Source organism: Mizuhopecten yessoensis, unplaced genomic scaffold, assembly GCF_002113885.1.
Source record: "Mizuhopecten yessoensis strain PY_sf001 unplaced genomic scaffold, ASM211388v2 scaffold1063, whole genome shotgun sequence".
Lineage (NCBI taxonomy): Eukaryota > Metazoa > Mollusca > Bivalvia > Pectinida > Pectinidae > Mizuhopecten > Mizuhopecten yessoensis.
The window spans coordinates 349119-362487 of record NW_018403859.1 but is presented as its reverse complement, the minus strand read 5'-3'; the positions used below and the strand labels follow the sequence as shown (position 1 = coordinate 362487).

Sequence of the window (13369 nt, the reverse complement as noted above, 5' to 3'; positions counted from 1 at the left end):
CCACCCCTCTGCCCCAAGGAGGGGTCAGACTCAACGTTTATACAAAATTGGATCCCCTACACCCAAGGGTGCTTCATCCAAAATTTGGACAAAATCCTGTCATTCCTACAGAAGAAGAGGAATTTTCAAGAATTGTCCTAAATCTAACACTTTAATGTCTGTCTCGTCTTGTTTTTAAAAATGCCAAATCATAAAAAAATTTACTTAATATGTTAAAGTAACGAATAATAGTAATTATGCATAGAGGTATACTTTTTTAATACTGTAGAATTCGTAATTAAGTTCCGTAATGACAATTCGACATATACATATAATTTATGTTAAAAGTTTGCCGAAGACATGATTGCTAACACAAGTGCTGTTATATATTTTGATATAGTTAGTGCTTAACAACGAGTAAAGATTGATGTTCATGCAAATAATTACATTGAATATTAATAGACCAGGAAGATATGAGATTCGTATTCAGGTATATAAGTGGCGTGCTGTGGTATTCGAGTTACTGCGGGGTCTATAGCCGACCATGGAGATAACACTTATTATCCTGGCTATAACTGGATTCAGCATCAGTATTTGCTACGGGTAAGTATCGTCATTTTTTTATATTGTTCGATGTTAAAAATCATGATACTTATCATTTAGATAATCGGAACCAAGTTATTTTGAATGTCTTAGTAACTGATGTAGGTTTTATTTACATCAGTGTAAGTAACAGGAGACACTAAAACAGATTTAGTGATAACATCGAGGCTGTAGAATATCTTTATTAGCTTAAGGACGTCTCAACAATGGATGTGGTAATTTTATGTGAAACGAAAAACCCATGATGCTGAATTAAAATTAATTTGTAATACTTTGAGTTAATTCGATATGGATGCATTGCTTATTTTTCAAAGTATCATTATATATCCTTACCCTGTTATTACAAGCATTGCCCTGTTATTATATATCCTTGCCCTGTTTTTATATACCTTTGCTCTGTTATTATGAACCATTGCCCTATTATTATATATTTCTTCCATGTAATCATATATCCTTGCCCTATTTTTATATATCTATGCCCTGGTATTATATATCCATGCCCTGTTATAATGTACATTTGTCCTGTTATTATATAGCTTTGTCCATGGATTGTTAGTATATATCCTTGTCCTGTTATTATATATCCTTGCCTTATTATTATATAATCTTGCCCTGTTACATATAATATACCCTTTCCTGTTATTATATATCCTTGTCCTGCTATTATATACCCTTGCCCTGTAATTGTATATCTTTGCCTTGCTGTTATATACTATTGTCCTGTTTTAATATCCCCTTGCCCTGTATATATGTATCCATGACCTGTTATTATATATGCTTGTCCTTTTATTATATACCATTGACCTGTTAATATATACCCTTGCCCTGTTATTTTATATCCTTGGTTTGTTATTATATACCCTTGCCCTTATATTATATATCCTTGCCCTATTATTATATCCCCCTGGCCTTTTAATATATACCCTTGTCCTGTTATTATATATCCTTGCCCTGTTAATATATATCCCTGTTCTTATATTATATATCATTGCCCTGCTATTATATATCCTTGCCCTGTTATTACAAACCTTGCCCTGTAATTATATATCTTTGCCATGTTATTATATACCCTTGTCCTGTTATTATATATCCTTGCCCTGTTATTATATAAACTTTTCCTGTTGTTATATACACATGGCCTGTTAGCATATATCCTTGCCCTGTTATAATATGTCTTTGCCTTATTATTATATAATCTTGCCCTGTTATAATATACACTTGCACTGGTATGAATTATCCTTGCCCTGCTAATATATACCCTTGTCCTGCTATTATATATCCTTGCCTTGTTATTATATATTATTGCCCTGTTTTAATATATCCTTGCCCTGTGTTTATATATCCATGCCCTGTTATCATATATCATCTGCCCTGTTATTATATATCCTTGTCCTCTTATTGTATAACCTTGGCCTGTTAATATATACACTTGCCCTGTTATTATATATCCTTGCTCTGTTAGTATATACCCTTGCCCTTATATTATATATCCTTGCCCTCTTATTATATACCCCTGGCCTGTTAATATATACCCTTGCCCTGTTATTATATATCTTTGCCCTGTAAGTATATACCCTTGCCATTATATTATATATCCTTGCCCTGTGTTTATATATCTATGCCCTGTTATCATATATCATCTGCCCTGTTATTATATATCCTTGTCCTCTTATTGTATAACCTTGGCCTGGTAATATATACCCTCGCCCTGTTATTATATACTCTGCCCTGTTATTATAAACCTTGCCCTTTTATCATATATCTTTGTCCTTTTATTATATACCTTTGCCCCGTTATGATATATTCCTGTCCTGTTATTATATACCCTTGTCCTGTTATTATATATCCCTGTCCTGTTATTATATATCATTGCCCTATTATTATAAATCATTGTCCTGTTATTATATAGCCTTGCCCTGTTATTATATATATTTGCCTTGTTTTGATATATCCGTGCCCTGGTATTATATATCCTTGCCCTTTTATTATGTACCTTTGTCATCTAATTATATGGCCTTGCCCTGTTATTATATATCCTTGCCCTGTTTTGAGATATCCATGCACTGGTATTATTTATTCTTGCCCTGTTATTATATACACATGCCTAGTTATTATGTACCTTTTCCCTGTTATTGTATATCCGTGCTCTGTTGATATATATCCTTGCCCTGCTATTATATACCCTTGCCCTGTTATTATATATCCTTGCCTTGTTATTATATACTATTGTTTTGTCTAAATATATCCTTGTCCTAATTTTATGTATCCATGCCCTCTTATTATATATCCTTGGCCTGTTTATATATACCCTTGCCCTGTTATAATATATCCTTGCCCTGTTATCATATTTCCTTGCCCTGTAAGTATATACCCTTGGCCTTATATTATATATGCTTGCCCTCTTATTATATACACATGGCCTGTTAATATATACCCTTGCCCTGTTATTATATATCCTTGTACTGTTATTATATATCCTTGCCCTGTTATTATATGTCCTGGCCTGTTCGTATATACCCTTGCCCTTATATTTTATATCCCTGCCCTATTATTATATACCCTCGACCTGTTATTATATACCCTTGTCCTGTTATTATATACCCTTGTCCTGTTATTATATACACTTGCTCTGTTATTATGAACCCTTGCCCTGTTATTATATATATTTGCCCTGTTTTGATATATCCGTGCCCTGGTATTTTATATCCTTGCCCTTTTATTATGTACCTTTGTCATCTAATTATATGGCCTTGCCCTGTTATTATATATCCTTGCCCTGTTTTGAGATATCCATGCACTGGTATTATTTATTCTTGCCCTGTTATTATATACACATGCTCTGTTATTATGAACCCTTGCCCTGTTATTGTATATCCGTGCCCTGTTGATATATATCCTTGCCCTGCTATTATATACCCTTGCCTTGTTATTATATACTATTGTTTTGTCTAAATATATCCTTGTCCTAATTTTATGTATCCATGCCCTCTTATTATATATCCTTGGCCTGTTAATATATACCCTTGCCCTGTTATTTTATTTCCTTGCCCTGATAGTATATACCCTTGCCCTGTTATTATATACCCTTGGCCTTATATTATATATGCTTGCCCTATTATTATATACCCTCGACCTGTTATTATATACCCTTGTCCTGTTATTATATACCCTTGTCCTGTTATTATATATCCTTTCCTGATATTTTATACCCTTACCCTGTTATTATATATCCCTGTCCTTATATCATATATCCTTGCCGTGCTATTATATACCCTTGCCCTGTTATTATATACCTTTGCCCTGTTATTATATATCCTTGTCCTGTTATTATATATCCTTGCCCTGTTATTATATGTCCTGGCCTGTTCGTATATACCCTTACTCTTATATTGTATATCCCTGCCCTATTATTATATACCCTCGACCTGTTATTATATACCCTTGTCCTGTTATTGTATACCCGTGTCCTGTTATTATATATCCTTTCCTGATATTTTATACCCTTACCCTGTTATTATATATCCCTGTCCTTATATCATATATCCTTGCCGTGTTATTATATACCTTTGCCCTGTTATCATATATCATTGTCCTGTTTTTATATATCATTGCGCTGTTATTATATACACTTGCCCTGTTATTATATATCCTTGCCTTGTTATTTTATATCCGTATCCTAATATTATATATCCTTGCCCTGTTATGATATATCTTTGCCCTGTTTTGACATATCCGTGCCCTGGTACTATATATCATTGCCCTGTTATTATGTACCTTTTCCCTCTAATTAAATGGCCTTGTCCTGTTATTATATATACTTGTCCTGTTTTGACATATCAATGCCCTGGTATTATTTCTTCTTGCCCTGTTATTTTATACAGATGCCTTGTTATTATGTACCTTTGTCCTGTTATTGTATACCCGTGCCCTGTTAATATATATCCTTGCTCTGTGTATATGTGTCCAACATGAGGCTGATAGGATCAATTCTTTTTTACCATTATTCCTACTAATCTAGCAATTAGCTAATATTATAGATGACTTGACCTACCTTGATCAAGTGTATATGTTTAATCTTTCGTTGATGAACTTTGATGTAATGGACAGATAAGGAATTATTTTGTCTGTCTAACTACCGTTTTATCGTGTGTTGATGTTTATTTACTATCTTTATCAGGAACACGTGTTATTTCCAGAAGACACTTTACAGATGGGGAACCACAAAAGTAGGATGGTAAGTAGTATAATTCCATATATACAATAACGCATTTCATAAAAAAAAAAAAATGAAGAAGTAGAATCAGGAACAAACTACACCTATCGTTAAAACTCTCGGATAATATATACCATACGTTACATTCATGAGGACAAAATATACCTGTTCGACAAGAAAAGACAAAATGCACTTTGTCGTAAGTACACGGGACAAAATGTATCATATGGTCAATACACGTGGGAAATGTACCACCTGCAAAACGCAAAAGGACAAACCATATCACATCGTCAGGTAACAGAAAAAAAACCAATAAACAGGTAATAAGGACAAAATGTACGGTATGGTCATTATACAGAGCCAAAATCTACCACATCGTCAATACACAGGGACAAAATATACCACATCGTCAAAACACAGGAACAAAATCTACTACATCGTCAAAACATATGGATAAAATTTACCGCCATATCAATACACAGGGACAACATATACCACATCGTCAAATTACAGTAACAAAATATACCACATTGCCAAAACACAGTAACAAAATATACCACATTGCCAAAACATATGGATAAAATATACCGCAATATCATTTCACAGGCACATAATATTACACATCGTCAACTCAAAAGATCAGACTACACCACATCATCAATACACATAGACAAATGGTTTTAGGTCGTCAATACAGTTTGGACACCATCTTTAGATCGAAGGTTCACTTGACGTGTTCTAAAACACGGTGAAGATTTTTATCATGACCTTCACTGAAATGTCATAGCTCTATATATAGAATGTAGATGTTGGGAACAGTTCTGGATTAGTTTATCATACTAAGTCCATCAAGCTATGTTGGAATCCTACTACCGAGGAAAGGGAAGTAATCACTCATGATATAACTGTTTACAGGTTCTGACACATATTAGTGGTGCGTTTCAAACATTTCCTATTTTACTGTCACTTAAAACAAACTTAATTTCTTATATTTACACAATACTGATAAATCTCATTCCGAAAAGAGAAAAATAATTCAAAAATAAGTTAAGGTATCGCTGTCTTTGTAGAATTGACCATTGATTCGTTTGGCCTATTTTTATTTGTTACAGGTGGGGCAGAAAAAATGTAAGAAGGGTTTACTATTCAACAGGTTCACGCTGTTGTACTGGGTACAACGGGCCATCTTGTAGAACTCGTAAGCATAAGTTTTTATTCCATTTCTTCATTTATTAATATAATATGTATGTTCTTCACGAGACTTTAGAAAATACAGATTGTTATTATCCAGAAACAATGCCTTTAAATGAGAAATATATAACTGAGGGAAGACTGTCCTAGTGTATCATTTTATGATAATATTTTGACGCGAAATAAAAGAGATATTTGTATGGCGAAAATATATCGAAATACTTGTAATATTCCTATCTTTGACCTCTGGTATTAATCAATTGTACTACTTTTGTATTTCTAATACTGCACTCTCAGTGGGATATATTTCTTATGTGCCCTCTTCTTAGGAGATAGTATGTAAATAATGATACACAGTTATCTCCTGCGACCGTTTAATGCTTACTAATTTTATGTCCGTTCCTATTGTACCCCATACACAGTGACTTTCTTTTTAGCAAAACAATATGCTTAGTTCCAGTTTAATATCGATGCAGCCCGGATGTGCTTTCCACTTATGGTGGAGGTTTCTGTTTGGCTAAATGCTGAAAAAAAGCCCAAAAAAACACATCAAATGTAATACAAACTCGACTAATTGATAATTTACATTTTATTTTTATTTCTCTAATAGCCATTATGTGTCTGTCCATTCATGTGGCATACGTCACACATCCAAGAAATGATAAAAACAACCACGGAACGCAGAGGTCATGAGCACGACCTGCACGTTATTTTAATTGGTTAGTTTCTATTAATAATAGTGACGACACAAAACACTGCTTCGTGACGGCATCTTCAATTGTGACGGCACGACTCTTGGCAATTGATTAGTCATTCAGAAACAGGAGACATGGATATCGAAGAGGAGCGTGGTTTTCTAAATAATATTTTAACTTTATCAAAGGCGATAAAAAAAATCAAAAAAAAATCTTGACCGCTTATTATTATAGTAAACTTTCATCAGACAAACTCCGGTTTACCAAATTGAATTCGGTAAAATCGTGCAATTTGTGGGAAAATTTACAAGTTCGATTTAGATAACCATAATTAACCATCCCCTACTCGTTTGAGAACATCTATTTATTTATACTCAGTGTATTTGTTTCTATATTCCATGTTTGGTGTTACAACGCTATGTGCTTTTCTGTAACTATTGCAAAATACTCCATTTACATGTAAGAATGTATCAAAATTAAAAATGCGTTATGTTTGACTCTACTGTATTAGAAAAGTCCAATTTACATCATCTACCAGGATAACGAAATCTTTTAACAAAACTAGGTTTTCAATATCTATTAATAAAAAACAAAAGTTCTTTTGCCTACAATATAAATAAAGCACAAAATTACGGACAAAAATGACGAACGTTGAAAATTGACTGATATTATTTTTTATCTTTTTTATTTGTTACAATGCATCGTAGGAACCTCCTCAATGCTTTCTATGCAATCATCACAGAGTATGATATGTATCCTTATAATTAGATACTGTTTTCCACGATAATTTCTATAAATGCTAGAAACTAACCCACTGACCGACTTCTGGTAATTAATGTCATTTTAACAGTTTTTGTCTGTTTCAGCTATTTGCAATCCTCCTTGTATAGGTGGTACCTGTACGTCACCTAATAGGTGTCAATGCGACAACGCTCATACAGGAAGTACTTGTCAAACAGGTAATTGTCATTACTAGAATGTTTTTTTTAACTATGGCATTATTTGTTTCTTGAGTGAGTTTATTTACTTATTTCTTGTTTAACTCTTGTGCAATTAATCTTTACGAATGCCTACATAACTCGGTGAGTAATATGTTTTGGACTCATTACCATCATTGTTCATGAAATTAAACTTTCTTTATCGGACATAGCACTTACAAATCCCTTACTATAACAGAAAACGTACGTATTAAACAACTGTCTAAAGATACAAACAACGAACAATGCTTTCTTATTGTTATGCAATACACAAGTATCCATGACAATATTTAAGGAACAAAGAGCTTTCTGATCGCTTGGTTTATTTGCAGTTGTATGTTCTCACCTGAAACCCTGCTTCCCCGGGAATTGCACGTATCCTCACAACTGTAGATGTCAGTCTGGTTTCACAGGCACCACTTGCCTAACATGTAAGTATTATAATTAGGAATCATTAGGACTCAGCTCGATAATAAGTATGCTATTGATAAATATAATTATACACTGAAATAAAACGTCAACTAACCATCCGACATATAGATTTCTAGGCAATGCTAGTTATGTATTTCTTATATAACTACTATATGCTTCTTCACCGCCAACTTATTGGATAATCCTGCCAAGAGCTGATAAACATTTTTGGTGGGTAACAGCCTGGAGGTCACTAATTGGTCAATTTTTGAGTTGTGACATCACGTAAACATGTTTTGCTTCGTTATAATTAATCATGACGTCAACATTTATTGCAATAGTTTACCCGATCTCAACAGAAATAATACAGTTCCCAGGGAAACTTACGGCTATTTTGATATGATATGAACGTCACGGTAGAAAAGGGTCCTGATGGCTGGCTATCATACTCTTGTCAGTTGATTTTAAAGTTTTAAAAAACACTCGGTAAACTTCGAGTCTTTATACAAGTAGACAAATAACCAACTCGAATTAAATAAACATGACTACCAGCCATTATTCGTTAGGGAACCTCTTTTTGTGTTATTTTCTCATGGATATCGTTAATGCATTGTCATGAAAATATATATGAAGTTTTATTTTTAAATCTTTCTTGGTAAAATAAAGCGTCGTTCATGTTAAGACATGCATATCTAATTATTTGTGTCATTTTATTTGAGTGCAAGCTTCTCAAACACCAAATCTCCTTCGCACCAGCACATACCTCGTCAATCAGGAAAGAACGAGCGGTAAAGTGTTCGCCAGATTCCTGTCCGATTCCACAGCACCAAACACTGGTTATACAGATAGAATTTGGTTGATGAAGCATGATTTCAATATCATCAACATCTATTTCGAATCAATGTACAATTATCCCTTGCTGGAGGAGAACGGCAATTACATTGAAAATTACGGCTTTGGGATAGTGGACGGGCGAGCTCGTTTGACACTTACAAAAATTCAGCACCAAGGTATGTATATCGGCATCATTAATACAGCAATGCTTGGTATTACCTTCGGTATGGACGTCTTGTCATAAAGAGTCTTACTCAGCGACGAACACTTCACTAACATTAATACGATACCAGGCATCAGCTTCAACAGCCTCGCCCATACAGGGTAGCATATGTCAACCAATTCGACACACACAATCATATTCAACAATCGATACAACACGTGTGGTCATATTCGAAAATAAATATATCACATGTGGTCATATTCAGCCTTAAGGACAACATGTTCGATCATATTCAACAACCTATTCGACACGCATTATCCTATTAAACAATCAATACGTCACGTGTTGTCATATTGAACATTCTTACAAGATTCGTTTGCAACTCGTGTTTTGATTGGATACGGACCATGTTCTAATCTGCGATAGAATCATGATCAATCGTGTTAAGCTTCTCCCATCGCAATTAAGCCACGCCCCGTTTCTAACCAAAACAATATGGCGTCAAGCTCGCCTCTTAGCGAAATCCCGCTGATAAGGCTGGTAGGCAACAGAACAGAAACGACCGATGAAATGAAATGTTGAATGAATTAAAAAGTAAAAAGTAAACATTCCTAGTTCTTACCTGCATTTATTACTGAAAAGTTCGTTCCATCCGTATGAAGGCATCTAGTTAGATCTGAAATCAAATGAAACATTTCACATGTGTCGTATGAAACTCTTCACAAATCTATACAAATAATCACCGATTTTATCGATACGCACAGATTGGTATGCATACTGACATGGAAATGTGATAATTTGGTCAATATAAATCAAAATGTGTCGTATAAACTTTGGTAACAGGACGTTCACGAACAATCCAAATATTCCACCTCGTCAACATACAGATCGAGCGCTCGCCAGTATGGGCGGGTCCAAATGACCGAGTTTTGAAAGCTTCTTTCCGATTGGTCAGTCCGCTGCAGAATGACACGTCGCCAGTTCTGGTCACAAAGTATTTTATTACGTACTTTTGTACAAGGAAATAAATATTTCTAAACACATTAGCGAAGTATATTTGTTAACAGTTATTGGTTTGAACTCCTGACTTATCGGTCTCGAGTTCCAACCAATTTTCATGTTCTAATCGCTAGTATAGTCACTCAAAACAACGTACTATCCCCTAAATCAATACGACACGTGTGGTCATTTTCAACAATCAACATAATATGTGTGGTAATATTCAACAATCAGTACGACACGTATGATCATATTCAACAACCAATTAAACATCCAATACGACACGCATTGTCATATTCAACAATCAATACGACATGCATGTAATATTCAACAATCAATACAACACGTGTTGCCATGTTCAATAATAAGTACGTCACGTGTGGTCATATTCAGCAATCAATACGACACGTATGATCATATTCAACAACCAATTAAACATCCAATACGACACGCATTGTCATATTCAACAATCAATACGACATGCGTGTAATATTCAACAATCAATACGACACATGTTGCCATGTTCAATAATCAGTACGTCACGTGTAGTCATATTCAGCAATCAATACGACACGTAGGATCATATTCAACAAACAATACGACACTGATGATATATGGTCTTATCTATCGTACAGAAACCTTAACGCCTCAGTTATATGTCCGTATAAGGAACAGGATATTCATTATCCAGTACCAAAGCCATTCAACAATCAAAATTGTATTTGGATTGAGATAAGATCATTCTTCAAAGAGCATATCGAGTATGACATGATTTAAAATTATGTATCTTGATATCATTTTAAATTAATTTTCTGATATTTTTCGTTTTCATTGTGAAGGATCCTCTACGTCATATAGACAACAGAAGGACTACACCTGTCCACACAACCCCACTACAGCTAAACCTCAAGAAGGTGTCTTTAAATGCAACATAACTGATACTGATTTTGATTGGTTGTTAGAAAATGGAGATATGTAAGTATGCTTGTGTTGGTACATTAATTTCTTGTTGTCCAAAGACGTTCACTCAATGGTATAGTGTTGTTGACAAATAATCACTGTTCCCTGCCTAATTGTATTAGTCTTTTAAAGAGCTTCCGTTACTTTAGTTTTATGGAGATAGCTTGGTATTATTTAATGATTGTTATACAAGAATGGTTGTATGGAGCAACTGTTCTTTTTCCTACTGTTTTTAAAATCGCCATAGATACGTATGCTTTAGGGTAATATTTAATAATATCTCACTAAAATAGAATAAAATAAGTTATAACTCATTACCTGATGAACCATACAAGAGATGTTTCAATTAAAAAATATTGTAGAGAACAATTAATTTGTAATATTAAGTATTATATGACGGCGATATATTGCTGAAAGGTAAAGCGACTGAAAATTACTGCATCATGTTTATTGTAACTTATTCTGATAGATTCAGCAATGACATTTTCATATTGACCCGATAACGTCATAATCGGTATGTCTCATTGCTTTAACATCCAATTTATTTCAGTTGTTTCTTTAAGAACCGCTGTCCTTTTGCAGGCAAATCACTGAAGAATTCACCTCATGTTTTCAATACATACAATATCATTCTTTAAGTTCGCTTCGTATATAATTAAAGTGTCATTGAGCCAGGGAACTACCGCTGACCAGGTACAGATACCGCTATTGGTTACGGCGTCGTTATTGTGATCGGAGGTCCAGGGTTCGAATCCATGTCTGAGCAAGTACAGGTACCGCTATTAGTTATTGCGGCCTTATTGTGATCAGAGGCATTTTGTTCGAATCCATGTCTGAACAGCTACAGATGTACCGCTATTAGTTATGGCGGCCTTATTGTGATCGGAGATCCAGGGTTCGAATTTATTTTTGATCAGGTACAGATACCGCTATTAGTTATGGCTGTCTTATTGTGATCAGAGGTACTGTTCGAATCCATGACTGAACAGGTACAGGTACCGCTATTAGTTATGGCAGTCTAATGGTGGTCGGAGGTCCAGGGATCGAATCCTTGTCTGATTAGGTACAGGTGCATGTCTGGCTCCGTTTTTTACTTTCAAAATACTATTGTTGATTGTTTCCCGGTGCTGCATCATTTTTACTACAGTTTCTAAAGACATACGTGGCTTTAAGAAATGAATTTTAAACATATATCATGCTCGGAAAAACTCTGCTGTTCTTCAACAGCTCTTGTCTGGTATAATTGTTATAAATGAGACGAATATATTACAGTATGGTGGCTACTGTATCAACACAGAGTGGGGGATTCCGAGCTATCCGGTCGCTAGATACATTAACACACTACCGAAACGACTTTTATGAAACTCAAACGGCAACAAAACACATGCAGTTCATGTTCGACTACCACCCACCTTACCACTGTTTGGAAACGAGAACATGTTCAAGAGAACAACAGCCGCTTCTAATTAGTAATGATATCTCAAAGGTAAGCGACCTGTCGTTAACAGTAGAACATGTAACGTCACAGTGCTGCTGGCCGTACTAAGGTGTAAGCATAGATTTGTTCTTGTATATTTTCATTGCCATCACCAATCGCTAAATAAACACTGCCAGAAGAAACGCATGCATAAGGCTGTCAATGCAATTGCATTAACCTTCAGGCTTCTCCATGACGATACCATAACTGTATTTATATAAGTATTAGGAAATACTCATACTTACACTCCTAAGAACTATATATTAAAAATGTTAATATCTGAATACATGTTTCTGAACGGATATTTGTATTACAATCAGCCCGGTATGAACGACATCCACATATAGCAAGAAGTCCTTGCAGGCTTCATGCAATACTTGCAAATTTTATTTTTCAAAAATGTCTATTCAATCATTATTTAGTTATCTGCAGTTTTTCACATAAAACCATGAATTTCGGAGATAAAGCATATTTAAAGTCATACCTTGTATCTATTCACACGAATAACTGAATCCCCATATTCAGTTTTAGCTAGTATTTTGTTCTTGATAATCATTGAATTACATCCACGATATTCTACAGCTTTCTACATATGCATTATTTGACAATTGTTAACAAGACCATTTTATGACGATTTGTTATACACTATTTATAATACCATTTCATTTCAGTAATAATTACCATAACTTTAGTATGCATATACAATACCTACACCCATCTTTGTAGCCCAAAAACAAAAGATTCAAATATCCCTACCTCCCTACCGTGACGTAACCTCTATCTCGATGACAGAGCCACGGAGTGATCTCCCTTCCTCTTCCTTTTATGGCGCCTGCTGCATGCTGACGCACGGAGCTTGCTCCAATT

The 13369-nt window shown here is 34.6% G+C and overlaps 1 protein-coding gene across 1 annotated transcript in view; it reads left to right on the top strand.

Annotated features, from left to right (window-relative positions):
* The first annotated feature begins 517 nt into the window (after positions 1–517).
* Positions 518–13369, top strand: part of LOC110456916 — a 36015-nt gene continuing 23163 nt past the window's right edge. Inside the window, exons 1-8 of the mRNA XM_021507976.1 lie at positions 518–582; positions 4760–4816; positions 5908–5993; positions 7548–7640; positions 7991–8089; positions 8789–9079; positions 10905–11040; positions 12298–12511. Coding sequence (XP_021363651.1) covers positions 524–582; positions 4760–4816; positions 5908–5993; positions 7548–7640; positions 7991–8089; positions 8789–9079; positions 10905–11040; positions 12298–12511 — 1035 coding nt within the window. The 5' untranslated portion in view covers positions 518–523. The remainder of the gene's footprint in view (positions 583–4759; positions 4817–5907; positions 5994–7547; positions 7641–7990; positions 8090–8788; positions 9080–10904; positions 11041–12297; positions 12512–13369) is intronic.